The sequence below is a fragment of the Glandiceps talaboti genome, chromosome 13 (genome assembly GCF_964340395.1).
Source record: "Glandiceps talaboti chromosome 13, keGlaTala1.1, whole genome shotgun sequence".
NCBI lineage: Eukaryota > Metazoa > Hemichordata > Enteropneusta > Spengelidae > Glandiceps > Glandiceps talaboti.
In genome coordinates, this window is record NC_135561.1 from 974,362 (window position 1) to 989,674 (window position 15,313).

At 36.7% G+C, this 15,313-nt stretch overlaps 1 protein-coding gene across 8 annotated transcripts in view; it reads right to left on the bottom strand.

Moving 5' to 3' along the window:
• LOC144444559 (twitchin-like) overlaps positions 1–15,313 on the bottom strand; it is a 94,941-nt gene that overhangs the window by 19,298 nt on the left and 60,330 nt on the right. For all 8 annotated transcript variants that reach the window (XM_078134017.1, XM_078134018.1, XM_078134014.1 and 5 more), the window contains 19 exons: positions 14,488–14,787; positions 13,642–13,944; positions 13,068–13,216; positions 12,196–12,343; positions 11,247–11,528; positions 10,510–10,806; positions 9,713–10,015; positions 8,806–9,099; positions 7,818–8,120; positions 7,240–7,391; positions 6,756–6,906; positions 6,024–6,128; positions 5,335–5,532; positions 4,297–4,408; positions 3,538–3,710; positions 2,694–2,825; positions 1,736–1,882; positions 994–1,146; positions 288–434 (listed from right to left, as the gene is read on the bottom strand). In XM_078134017.1, coding sequence (XP_077990143.1) covers positions 288–434; positions 994–1,146; positions 1,736–1,882; positions 2,694–2,825; positions 3,538–3,710; positions 4,297–4,408; positions 5,335–5,532; positions 6,024–6,128; positions 6,756–6,906; positions 7,240–7,391; positions 7,818–8,120; positions 8,806–9,099; positions 9,713–10,015; positions 10,510–10,806; positions 11,247–11,528; positions 12,196–12,343; positions 13,068–13,216; positions 13,642–13,944; positions 14,488–14,787 — 3,849 coding nt within the window. The remainder of the gene's footprint in view (positions 1–287; positions 435–993; positions 1,147–1,735; positions 1,883–2,693; positions 2,826–3,537; positions 3,711–4,296; positions 4,409–5,334; positions 5,533–6,023; positions 6,129–6,755; positions 6,907–7,239; positions 7,392–7,817; positions 8,121–8,805; positions 9,100–9,712; positions 10,016–10,509; positions 10,807–11,246; positions 11,529–12,195; positions 12,344–13,067; positions 13,217–13,641; positions 13,945–14,487; positions 14,788–15,313) is intronic.

The window sequence follows — 15,313 nt, forward strand, 5'->3', positions numbered from 1 at the left end:
TCCTCGGTATATTGTTACGAAGTCCTTACTTAAATAAAATGTTGCAACGGTTGTTGCGGTATTTTTTATGTTGTTGTTGTTGTTGTTGTTGTTGTTGTTGTTGTTGTTGTTGTGTGCGCGCGCACTTCTTTACTTAAGATTATAATAATCATAGTTCGAAACATTAAAGATATATGGCAATATATTAACTGGAGACAAGAAGGCTATAATACTCTTCAATGTGTTTACGTACATAATCCCTGCTGCCAAGTTCAATTGTATAACTATACCTACTAAAGTCAACTTACCAAATGGATTCTTGGCCACAATTGGACTTTTGCCTGGCAATGGTTCACTCAAACCAACATCATTTTCAGCACGGACTCTAAACCAATATTTGTTGCCTTCTTGTAGACCTTGGGCAGTGAATATCGGTTCCTTGACGTAACTACCAACTGTACAAGAAATGAAATCAAAAGGAATTCAATGACAATAAATGTTGATGCAATATTTAAAGTATTGATATTAAATTTTGCATTGATGTCAAACCATACTGTGGCTTGGTTGAATCATTAGATATTGATTGATTTCATACAATTACATAAGCATATAAACACTTGTCTCCCAAGAAGTCCAGTGAGGGCCATCCCTCATTGGTTCAGTGTTAATGCAGGAGGAAACCGGAGTACCCGGGGAAAACCTGCGTTGTTCGGTAGAGTCAAACTGAACGACACTCTTCTTACTTACAGCGTGGTAAATTTAATCGAACCCTGAATGGGTTTCGAACCCCGACCGCAGTGGTAAGAGGCAAGTGGTTTAACCACTCGGCCACCGACAACCCGAATTTCATGTTGCTCATGAAATATTTTCGTTTCCTCCTCTGCAAATTACTGGAATATGAAATTTGAGGTGAAACTGTAATGGCTGAAATAAAAATGTTTGAAAATAATCAAGACAGCAATTATTGAATCAATTATTTAAGAAATTTCACTTTGCTACAACTAACTAGCATACCAGTAATCCATCGATCTGTTCCGTCTTCCTTCCTTTCAACAGCATAACTTCTAACTGGAGTACCGCCATTGTACTCTGGTGGTTTCCAGCTGATGGTGATTGTCGATTTGGTGACATCTCCTACTTCCAAAGCTCTTGGTGGGTCAGGTGCCTCTGTAGTTAGAAATGAAATAATTATATTCAACATAATCTGATTTCAAACCATTTCTCAAACCATAGACCTGGTGGAGAGTTTGTGCTCAGTCAAGCAAGGGATATATCGATTGACATATTGTGGACATATATTATCACTACATGTAATTTACAATCTGAACTCTCCAACCTAAGTGGTGACAATTGATCTTAATGTACATATTCTAAGCTAAAACACATACCTATGATACAGAGTAAGAACTGACATTGTAAGGGTTGTATAGGTCCTGATGCATTAGATCTCGTTCGCAATATAAAGACTTGTTTTCAGTGGAAAATCATTCTTTGTTTTATCTTATAATTATTCGGATGAGTTCCTTGGAATGACTATCATTTTCCAAAACTTTATGTTCAAGCTCATTATATACTTGCAAATACAAAGTAATATATTGCGGGTCATGGTGTTATTAATTGTGTCTGTCGTTGGCTCTCTTTTTTAGTCACATACACTGTTAGACAGGTTATCTGCTCATAATCAATGTCGAAAGAGAGTAGATGTTTACTAAGATGTTCGTTCACGTCGCCAAAAATCTAATAAGCTGTTACATACGTAATACTTTGACGTTAATTGGAGCAGTATCGGATCCAATGTCATTGGAGACAGTAACTTTGTACACGCCCTCATCGTCACCCTCGACGTCCTTGCCAGAAAGCATGATGTAATCGGCCATTACTACGGCCTTTAACCTGGCCTTATCTGCAGAAGAGAGGTGCCATTAGAAAAATAGAACATTTACATCCGGGTGGGTCGTTCCACTTTAAAGGACAAATACGTGAAATTGTCCGTAATTATAGACACTGTCCATTGCCGATCATGCAAATTCACGGTGTTTCATTGGCTGATTCGGTCAAAGGACTTTGACATATCCTGTAGGTTAACCTCAAAACTGTTGGTTTTGTGGCATGGAATATGTTAGATATAGTGTTGACATGCCGAAACAGACGGATAACCAGGCAATTTCATCGACATCTAAATATTATTGATTCATTTATATGCTAAATTTAGAACTATATCCAACATACATAACTTTTGTACATTATAAAGCCGAAAATAAAGTTAGTTATAGTTTCGATTAGGCCTAACAAAATTTGGTTCCGGTTACCCGACCCCCACCTAGTTTTTCACTGTCGATCCTAGCCTTTTTTCTATGTATTCGAGAAAAAAGTAATAAAATCGCGAAATCTTGCAAGACATAGTGGATGTAGAAACTGACATAAAATAGACAATATAAAACTGTTCTTCCAATCTGTAATGGCTTTACACAGAGACCATATGGAAAACAATAGAAAACATAACTACATGAACTAGACGCTCACACTGGAAAAAGAATATATATATAAAATTACAAAAAATCTATCTACCCCACCTATTCTAAAATTGAGCGTAATCGGAACCACACAAGTTTTTTTCAGCCTTATCATGAATGTCCTCGCTGTTATATGTTACAAAAAAGACGATGTCTTTTACTTCATTACATGTTTAATGACAATTTATACAGTAGCCATACCATCTAATTTCTTGCCATCTTTTGATAACGACACTTGAAGGTTTCCAATTCCCTTGTAAGGAATCTTAACTTTAAAGCTGCTGCCAACTTGCGTTGATACGTTCTTCGGTGGATATTCGAAAGAGGGAGGACCTACACAAATACAAAGAAGGATGGACGTTAAATTAGACGGTTCATTGACTGAATGTTGAATAAAACTTTTGGGCAGGTATGTGAAGCAAGGCAATATCAATGCTTATATCACTATCTTAAAAATATAAAACAAAGACACACCATACCAATGGCCCTAGTAGTCGCATCATAGTTCCATAAATATCTTCCGATAATTCTAGATCTGGTGTTATCATAACTTCTAAATAAATATGTGCAGTCAAGTCTGAACACGTCAAGCTATTGACAAATTCATTAAGTTCAACAAACTTGTCAAAGATCGGATGAGGGGATTCCACAGGTAACTAACTACAGCCCTTTTCAATTTACCGTTCAGAGGCTGTTTTCAGTGGCGCGCAGAAACGTATAAGAAACTGTACATGATACACTTTTAGATACAAAGATTAAATGAATACAGCTTCTTGTCACATCTTGTCTAAATGAAATGGACTGCTGTGTCATCAAATGCACACCCTAATGCAGCGTGTCTGCGTGCAAGTACATTTTTATTTGTAAAATAGTACCCGGAATTTTTCAAAGAAAAATTAAATGTTATTTAATATTCAAAAGTCAAATATTCCAGTTTCAGATTCTTCATTATAATCATAAAATGGAGATTGTCCATATACGATTTGGTGAGCAATAGGTATTTGTGAGTGAAAGCTGCCGATAAACAGATTCAAAATTAGCTTACATTCGACCACAATCTTAGCTGTGCATTTGGCAGAGCCCAGCTTATTACGGACTTCACACACGTATTCTCCAGCATCAGCTAAGGTTAACTCTTTGATAGTCAAGCTTTGATCTTCACCGGCATCGCGTATCTGGTAACGAGAGGTTGCGAAAATATCTCTACCATCTTTAACCCTGTGATATGAAAGATCAAAGAAATATTAATAACTTACTGTAAACTCACCAAGCAATTACAATTCAACAAAGGTGTTAGTTTACATTTTCCTATCGAACTGATGATATTTGATGTACAAAAATCTTATCATTTTAGAAGGAATAAGAAATGAATACTCTGGTTACAACTTTAGTCAGACAGTACTTTTTAATACGTCTCCAACGACTGTAAAACATCCGAATCGCTTTTGCAATGATGAATATCACATCTATGTCTTGACAGACAACAGGAGCAAACGGAAAATATCACTACAGCCAATGAACAAGATTTAACAGTGGGATATAAAAGTACACTCCGAAATATACACATCATGTATATTCAATACGAAAAATTTGTCTAGTAATTGGTCAGATACACCCGGACCAACCATCTTCAATCATATTCTCTGCTCTTACCAGTACTATTTTTAAAAAGATTATTTCTTGATATTTTGATGTTTTATCATCCCTCTCCACAAGATATCATACTATCAAAACGTTAACAAACTGTATAACGAAGACTACAGATCTTTAATGTAATATGATATCTTCGGTTACTTGTACTTACCATCTCACATCAGGTTTAGGGTGACCTTTGATCACTACTTCCAATTTGAGAGGTTGTTCGAACACACCACTTGTATTTGTTAACTTTTTAATGAAACCTGCCGGTTCCCCAGCTGAGTAATGAAATCATATGATAGCTGTAATTAGTGTTATAACTGGGATATAGAATCCTGGTATTGGTTTATCGCAACACGTATCTAGTCACGATTCTATATTTAATCTTGTTAGCTCTGTGCCTGCATTATGTGCTTTCTCTGCATACAACCAATCTTAAATGTGATAGCACACCATTTCACCTACTCAAACCATGTAGTACTTATCATATTGTATGCATCAATTTATATTCAATACTAATGCAAGTAAAATCACGAAATCTGAAACCAGACGATAAAATATAACACTGTTGGTAAAAGTTTTGTCAAGCCAGATGATAAAATGTAACACTGTTGGCAAGCGTTTTGTCACGCCAGATGTAGCACTGTTGGCAAGCGTTTTGTTACGCCAGATGTAGCACTGTTGGTAAGAGTTTTGTCACGCGAGATGTAGCACTGTTGGCAAGCGTTTTGTCACGCCAGATGTAGCACTGTTGGCAAGCGTTTTGTCACGCCAGATGTAGCACTGTTGGTAAGAGTTTTGTCAAGCCATACGATGAAATGTAGAAGTGTTAGTAAGATTTGTGTCGACGTTTTGTTTCAGGTTTCGCGAGTTTAATTGTAGTTGTACCATGAAGGAGTATGGTAGATGTCACAAAGGCAAAATGTACAAGACGTCCAGATAATTCTATCCAAAATACTTGATATGAATTCTGCATTTCACCTTGACATACATACAGTTTTTACATAATTCGTCATTCAGCAATGCAATAATGCACTATTAATGGTAGTTTTGGTTCCGTCAAGGCTGGTGATTGTTTACCGATGGAGTCAATTTTTGAGGAGTGTAAACATCTAGGCAGAGTACATGTATGTTCATATTCTTCTTCTGTTCTCCATGTACTACTAACAAGTAATACATTTGGAGGAATCTCTGAAGTACATACCTACTTTATCCCTGGCTTCAATGGGACCGGTTTCACCACTCGGTTCACCAATACCAGCTTCATTTATAGCTGCCACACGGAATACATACTTGCTATTTTCAACCAGGTCACCAACAGTATACCTTGGTTCTCGAACTGGAACCATGTTAGCCTTTGTCCAGAATTCTCCATCAGCATCCCTGTATTCTACCACGTAGCCTTCAATTCAAACATAAATTATTCTCGTTATTCGAATAACATGAATGCATTGAAATATTAATTAATGATAGTTGAGCTTGACGATATTGAGGTAAACCCTGTTTCCTTAGAAACAGTTATATATTTACCTACCTAATGATGACATTATCATATTAATTTTCATATTCATAGTCATATATATCATATTGATACGTTTTGTGACAATTGCGAAGGGTTAGATATTCTGTTCCAGCCTAGCAGCCGCACAATAAACAACTGATGTGTACTTCTACCCCACCAATACCAATACAGTTGGTGTATTATTTTCTACATGGTAACTCATTCCATTCAGCTTTTGCAACCCTAAGACTTCTAAAATCACAGTGAATAGTCCTATATCTCTTTCTTTATTTTGTTAACACAATCTGTTCACTTTAACTTTAACCCACCACTGACATCAGAATATAATTTTCGACCCACATAGAACCTGTCTGTCACTGACTTATTCTTACCTTTAATTGGACTGCCACCATCTGATTTTGGAGGACTCCATGATAGATCAATATGACGTTTACCAAAGTCATCAACAATTGGAGTGCCAGGTGGCGATGCAGTTGCTGAGATAAAATAATAAATAATAAAAACACATGTCAGATATGTGTTTAAAATACCAAATGTGATTTCTAGTCGATAACTTTCAAACAGTTTGTCATTTTACGGACTTCCCAAACTGAATAACATATAAATTTAACTTATTTCTACTTTGCTATGATTGGGTTAATTTACTTTTTATTTTCCGTACAATTGCAGATACTGCGGCCGACGTGTAACATCATTATAGATTTTACCTCCTATACTGTGGCCGAGCTCGAGGTACCAGAGCTTTTAATTGAATATACTGTGGCCGAGGAATAACATCATAGCTTACAAACTGTGGCTGATGTGTAACAAATTCAGAGCTTTTACTTACTATACTGTCAACGAGGTGTAACAGTATCAGAGATTTTGCTTACTACAGTGGCCGAGGTGTAACAGTGTCAGAGTTTTTACTTACTATACTGTGGCCGGGGTGTAACAGTGTCAGAGTTTTTACTTACTATACAGTGGCTGAGGTGTAACATGTACAGTATCAGTGGTTTTACTTACTATACAGAGGCCGGGATGTAACATGTACAGTGTCTGTGTTTTTACTTACTATACAGTGGCTGGGGTGTAACATGTACAGTGTCGGGGTTTTTACTTACTATACTGTGGCCGGGGTGTAACAGCATCCGAGTTTTTACTGGGCTGACTCAAACCAGCCTTGTTCTTTGCTTTGATACGGAATTCGTATTCAGTTGTCTCATGCAAATTACTCAGTGATACCGTGGGACTCTTGACGAGATATTCAACGGCCTGAATGAAAGGAAGAAAGAAAGAAAGAAAGAAAGAAAGAAAGAAAGAAAGAAAGAAAGAAAGAAATATTAAGTTAGTACAATATAAAACCAGCAAGGTAAATCTGGTGATTAGATGTGCAAGCCATACACGTTCTTACTTAGGAGATTGTTCTTGTATTGTGTTGAGCAAATGATGACTGACATTTCTAGCTGTTCGTGGTTAGTTATATTATTTCATCCTATCCACGGTTTTATCCTGTCTGATATTTCAATGTAACATCTTCCCACACATCCCTCCCAACGTCCTAGTATGAACATAGGCATCTCTTCACGAATTCAAACGTATACTCACAGGTAACCATGCTGATGTATCCATATCTTTCTTTTCCACTATGTATCCCAATATTCTCGTTCCACCATCATTTTGAGGGGGTGTCCAAGTCAGAGTTACAAAGCCTCTGTCAATGGCCTTGAAGTCAGGTTTACCGGGAGCACTAGGTGGATCTATAAGATACATGGATTCGATTAGTATTTGTTATGTCTAATACTCAACAACAAAAACCTTAATTCGTAATGATGCATTACTTAGTAGCGAAAGGGTGGAAACATTGATTACTTAATCATTATGAGATACAGAAGTCCCTTTAAACAATTATCATCAGCCTTACAAATAATCTAATGGATTATGTCACATCATATCGAATAGATTTTCCACAGATATAAAAAGAATCTTATACAAAGACGTTCTTTCAAAGAAACATCGAAACGATTGAAAACAGTCACTATTTAAGTCACTATATAGTCATACATTTATGAGAAACTGTTTTTAAACTCCTTGAACTGAAGGGTATTTAAGCAAAATATTTGAATATTATTGAGCTTTGCAGTAATAACAATATATATACTAAGAATAGCAACGACGAGCTGTACCAAATGGATTCTTTGCTGTCACTTCATTCTTCGTATCCAGGGGATCACTAACACCATGCTCATTTTCAGCTCGAACACGGAAGAAATAATCCACCCCTTCTTCTAAGCCTGACACAGTATACTCTGGGGTTCTAGCAAAACTACTGACTTTCTGCCAGCTACGGGAACCAGCTTCTTTCTTTTCTATGACGTAATTGGTGATCGGACTACCGCCATCATCCTTTGGTGGGTTCCAAGTCAACTTGGCGGATTCCTCTGTTACATCGGAAACCTCAAGAGGACCTTCTGGAGAACCCGGATGATCTGGAAAATTATAGAAATAATGTCATGATTAAATTTGGTTCCTTTCATTAATGGGATCAAGTTCAGATACCTTTTTGTAAACACTCTAAGGGAACAAAACTCGGGGTAAGTCACAGATTACACGATAGTGTTAATTGTAAATGTATTGCATAATATTTAGCCATCCTGTATCTTATGTTGTCTGGAGTAGAAGTCTTATAGAATGTCATATCTCATCATGTCCATATCCAAAGGTCAACGTATCCACATATATTATCTACATTGTAATTTCCGATCTAATACATTAACCTATTTTGTATTTTGAACCTTAGGGTCTACCTACAAAGTAACCTAGCCATTGACAGTTAAAGTACTCTTACCATTCATACCAACAGACAAAATTACCTAGATATTGGCAGTATAAGTGCCCTTACCATTCTTACCAACCGATAAAATTACCTAGATGATGGCAGTATAAGTACCCTTACCATTCTTACCAACCGATAAAATTACCTAGATGATGGTAGTGTAAGTACCCTTACCATTCGTACCGACCGACAAAATGACCTAGATGTTGGCAGTATACTTAGGATTTTAATCTATTTTGATGTTGATCTTAACAGTAAGTACCCTTAACATTCTTACCAACCAACAACAACATGACCTTGACATTGATAATAGGGACACCCTTAGCTTTGTGACCTACCTACAACATTGACTTTGATGTTGGCAGTATCTGTACCCTTGGGGTTCTTCAGTGTTAGAAGATATCTTCCAGAGTCATCCCTTTCAGCAAATTTACATTTCAAATTGACCGAATTCTCATCATTGTCAAATGACATTCTATCGCTAGGTTTAATTTCCTGGTTGTCAAGGTCTTCTCTTGCCCATATAGCTTCTGGGACTGGACTTCCATCGAATGGAATGTTGATGTTAAAGGGTTCACCAGCATGTACTGTGATGGTTTTGTTTCTGAATTCCAAAGGTATGGTGGGCCTCGCTGTGATAAAAAATAGAATTGTGTTACCAAAGTGACATCCATGGTTTACACATCCATGCTACTCAATATACATATACGTTAATTATGTAAATGAGTTTATATGACAATGAAAAGACTTTAGTTCTCAATACCCCCCCCCCCCCCCTTGCATCTTGTAATTCTCTCTTCATTCTGTATACCCATACTGTACTAGTGGTTTCAAGCTCACACTCGCATGGTAAAACGTGTAGCGCATCTTCCATGCTATAGCAAACACAGTACAGAGCTCATTTCCCATTATCTCTAGTTCTAACACTCATCAATCTTTATACCACTGTTTGCTACTGTAACAATTAAACATGCTGTGCCAGAAATTATACTGCAAATCGACAATTCGTTGACACTGTCAAAATTGATGGTACCACTTTGAACAACAAATCACGGCCAGATGTATTCAATATGTACAAGTCCTTTAAATGACAATTCATGGCCAAACATTGAAGACACCACCCTGGACGGTAATTGGTTTCTAAAGTACATGTGTTATTTCTTTGAAAGATATTGCTATGAAACATAGTAAGACATCTAATGTGGCAACACATGAACACGATACTAAAGACATAGTATTACTAACTTGGTGGTGGTGCGGCCAGTATAGACTCTGAGGTTTCAGCTGGTTTGCCAGGACCAGCATCATTGACAGCGGCCACACGGAAGTCGTATTCCCGGCCTTCAATAAGTCTAGGTACCGTGAAGGTTGTGCCCTTAGTTGGTGCTTTATTTACTGGTATCCATTTCTTTCCGGTTGCATCTTTCTTTTCTACAACGTAGCCGATGATAGGATTGCCACCATCAGACAATGGTTTAGTCCATTTCAATGTCACGCTGTCCTTCGTTGTGTCTGTAGCTTTAGGTTCACCAGGTGTACCAGGGGGGTCTAAACAAAGTGAAATTAACATTTGAGTCGTTATTTGCAAAAATCAAATGGTCAAACCACTTATGAATTCACTAAAGTTTACATTACGTGAAAAATTATGATTGACCCTATACACGTTTTTCATCAAACTATTCAAATTATTCGTAGCCCATATGTCCTTTCCATTTTGTTAATCACCAGCTTTACCGCCGACCATCCTTACTGGTATTTGCAAGAGATGGCTTAAAATTGTTTTAAATATTGTTTTCTTCACATTTTGTGGACTTTTGACATTGATCGCTTCAGTCCATGTTGTCACATACAGACCTAAATGATGTATAGTATAAAGAATCGTAATTGAGAAAGTTGGAAAATTCAGAATTTATGTTTCAAATACTCGTCACTATAATTCTGAAATGAAATATCAGGTCAGATTTTGGGTATGTTTATTGAAGTTTCGAACTTAGAAAAAGTAACTCCTCCAGCATAAAACATATAGAGATTTCTAAACTTACCGTATGGATTCTTTGCAACAACTGAATCACCTACAAGTGGTTTACTAGCACCATATTGGTTCTCAGCCTTTACACGGAAGTCATATTCAGTGCCCTCTACCAAATTTCGTACTTTAGCACTAGTTCCACTACAGAAATTTGTAACCTTCTTCCATTTTCCTGTCCCTGCTTCAGCTTTCTCAACGATGTAATTGTCGACTTCATCAGCGCCTTCCTTTGGTGGTTTCCAGGACAGCGTGAGGACTTCACCGGTGACGTCAGACGCAATAAGAGGACCTTCCGGGGTACCAGGAGCGTCTATCCATGTGAGAAACAAATCATTTTTATAGAAGTGTTTCTACATATGTTACATTGTTAATGCAAATGAAAAGTACACGAAAATTGCATGTTAATCTGCTTTAATTTATGATAAACTTATTTTAAGCTCTTTTTGTCCTATTGCCACTATATAGACACAAGGGTTAAGCAGTTCATGACTATACTATTTAAAGTTGCACATATGTATGTATGTATGTATGTATGTATGTATGTATGTATGTATGTATGTATGTATGTATGTATGTATGTATGTATGATTGTATGTATGTATGTATGTATGTATGTATGTATGTATGTATGTATGTATGTATGTATGTATGTATGTATGTATTATGTATGTATATATGTATGTATGTATGTATTATGTATGTATATATGTATGTACGTACGCATGCAAGATTATTATCCAAACAACTTACCTAAGACAGTCACTTTAACTTCAGCACTATCCATACCAGATGGATTGGCCAACGTCACCTTATATATGCCTCCGTTTTCTCTGTGTGCATCTTCCACAGTAACGCTCGTGGTATCACTGGTTGTCTTGACAGTAACTAGACTTGTCTCAACTAAATCTTTACCTCTTTGAGTCCAACTGATAGTTGGTTTAGGTACACCAGTAAAGGGTAGCTTGATTTCGAAATTTTCACCAGCCTTGACCTTGATGTTCTTCAAGCTACCAATATCAAGTTTTGGTTTCTCTGTGAAAAAATACATGTTCAAGGGTTGAGATAAGTAAGTTATGAAATGATTAGGATAAAGTTATTCGGACAAACTAAACGATAAAGTAGTTTAAAAAACTACTAAAAACAATAATGATAAATATGATAATAGTGATAAAAAGTGACGGCATTTCCATCGACGCAATTAAAATTGTTTGGAAGGAATAATTTAGAAAGAGTGACTTGGAAACTAATTAATATCACGTTTTGAAGACAATCAATGCCTCTATTACGTGATAGAGGGACTGTTAACAAAACCTCATGACTACCAACTGTTATATTAGTACTCCACAGGGACTAATTGCAGGTAAATACTTAGTTTATTCAATTTCAAAAGTCTGTTCACCAACTGCAATTAGAGAAATTACTTGCCTTTCTCACAACATCATTACTTTAGCAAAGTTTCTTTCCTATAAAGTGCAACGCCAATCTCCCCCCCCCCCCCCCACTGTTACTTAACTATCCACAAACGGCGAAAGCCCACTCACTGCGAAAGTAGCGAGTGGGTTTTCGACGATTGTGGATAGTAACTCCGAGGGTTAGATTGGACTAAACTTGCAGTTATAGCATTTGTCAAATAGTTAAACTGATATATTAAAACAATTTAGCGAAAGTGGCGCGGTTTTGAGAAAGCCTAATAAGTTACCTGGTTTATCTTCTACTACAGTTTTCAGGGCCGCACTTGGCTTTCCTGGACCCGACTCGTTCACGGCCCTAACTCTGAATTCATATTCTTTGCCTTCGTCCAACTTGGGTACAGTAGCATTGGTGTCTTTGGCTGGTACAGAAACAGCCTATAATGGTAAAAGGGTTATAATTACTCTTATACGGTATATGCGCACGACCTTTGTGACGCTATAAGTGTTGCCTCTGACCCATGACATGTGCGGGTCATTTCAGTTTTCTGGCAAAACAAGCAAAGTCATAAATTTTTTGCAATTGAAGCCACAAGAAGCTGAGTCGATTGGTTTGGGACATGCTATACATGATGCAAATTTTTAAATATTTGAGAAATGTCATAAGGCCAAGTATGTTTGGAGTTTTTGAGTCCTGTAAAAAATATACGTATTGCTGAAGACAAACCAAAAATATAATGATGAGAAATGAATAATCCTTACTAATGATACAGACTGGTATGCATTAACAGCTGGACAGATAGACGAGCAGACAAATAGATAGATAGATAGACAGGCAAGCAAACAAACAAACAAACAAACAAACAAACAAACAAACAAACAAACAAACAAACAGGCGGACGGACGGATGGATGGACATACAGACAGACAGACAGACAGACAGACAGACAGACAGACAGACAGGCAAACAAACAAACAAACAAACAAACAGGCGGACGGACGGATGGACATACAGACAGACAAACAAACAGACAGACAGACAGACAGACAGACAGACAGACAGACAGACAGACAGACAGACAGACAGACAGACAGACAGACAAACAAACAACCAGACGGACGGACGGCTGGAGGGACAGACAGACAAACATAGCAAGATTACCTCCGTCCAGTCTTTTCCTGGTTCTTTCTTTTCAATCACATAACCAGTAATAGGTGATCCACCATCATTGTTGGGCTTGTCCCATGAAAGAGCAGCTGAATCTTTAGTAATCTTGTCAAATTTAGGTCTACCAGGAGCATCGGCGGGAACTGTCAAATACAAATTACTAAAATATGAATACTAATTTCCAACAAAGAAATAGAAAACTATAGTATTAAAAAACAAGTAAGTCGCTAAATCTATGAGCTTGCATGTCATTTACAATTTCAAACATATAAATCTTTACATTTTCATATATTTAGAGAAAAGGTGGTATATTGTACAAAAACTAATTCTGTTATTTTATTTTATACATATAATATTCTTTTCTATTGTAATATAATTGATAATATGATATATGATAATTTATATGATATATGATATGACATGACATAACATGACATAACATGACGTACGATACAATACGATACGATACAATACAATACAATACAATACCGTAACGATACGATACGATACGATACACAATCCCTGTATATTGAGAATTGTATAACTAGAAATATTGAAATCTACTTACAAATGGGGTCTTTTGCCACCTGTGAGTCCGAGACTCGGCTTGGCTTACCAGGGCCAGCCTCGTTCACAGCCATAACACGAAACTCGTATTCAACCCCCTCCCATAGATCTGGCACTGTGAATTTAGTATCTCTACAAGGTGTTCTGTTACCCTTCGACCACTTGGGTGTGTCGACCTCCTTGTATTCTATGAAGTATCCCGTGATTGGGTTACCACCATCAAAGTCAGGTTTAGTCCATTGTAGGCTGACGGATCTTCGGTCATGCGTCACTATTTTTGGAGTTCCTGGTGCATCGGGTGCATCTAAATGAAATATTTTAAAATTATTAGATTCCTTTAAAAAGATATGTTTGGAAATAAAGAATAGCTTTTAGTAATGATGATTTGTTATTGTAGACAATGCAACATTGTGATCCTCATTGTATGATTTTTTAAAACCAAAACATGCCGACCGTTTCGATTATAATGGACATAAAATACATTCTTGGTATGTACAGAAGATATGTTGGCAATTATCACGAGTTATCATTTTATCATAAAAGTATTACACTTTTACCTGTTTTTGAAGTTGTTGCACATTCAATGAATCTTTATATATTTTGAGGTTATTAAAGTATACGTTTACATGAAAATCCCTGTCCGAAAGAAAACATAATAAATCCACTACAAACATAGTAATTTGTAGTTGGCCTGTATACAAATTGAAAGTCTAAATGTCACTGTATTATTTGACACCTAAGTCATGCATATTCCACCCCATTCAAGTTCTGACGTGTGTAATATAGCATTTGCAGCAGAACTTTGATTAAATCAACAAACAATCCTAATAGTTGATTTTAACCTTACCAAACGGTAATTTGATTTTAATTGTACGTCCAACTAGTGGTTCACTGGTTCCATACTGATTGACAGCACGGACACGGAACTGATAATCTTCATTTTCTTCCAATCCTTTAACTGTATATCTAGGTGATGACACATTACTGGACACTTTACTCCAGGTTGGTTCATTGACTTTTTTCTTCTCCACGATGTATCCAGAGAGCATACCACCACCATCATCGTCTGGTTCATTCCAGGTTAAGGTTACCGACTCTTTGTCAACGTCATTAGGTGTCAATGGTCCACCAGGTGCACTTGGAGCGTCTTTGAAAAAAAGGTAACATTTTAATAGCATACCTAGTATCTATGACTGTGAATGCGTTATGTAAGGTATGCAGTCATGCAAATATTGTGAGTCCTTGGAGAACAAAACATTCTTTAGGTCTTAGATGTAGGCATATTCAGTAAGTCTCTGGGTAAATTCGGTCTGATCTGTGGATGTAGTGATCAGCATGCCCTTCCGATCCTATCACATTATTAGCTTGTTGTTTCACTCAACTGCAGACATGGTGTCATTTATACAAAGTTAACCAAATCTTTAGTTAATTGCAAATAAACCAACTATACAACTACCAACAAACAAACAAACAAACAAACAAACAAACAAACAAACAACATCATTATTGAACACTTTCGCAATTTTAGTCCTTTCTTGTTTAATTCATTTTACGAATGACATTACGGAAGAATACTTTGATTCTAAAAGTTCTATATTGCCTCCTTACAAATTAAATCCCGAAGGAGAAAAGTCAATGTTATTGTTTAGACCACAACGGAATCACTAATAAAG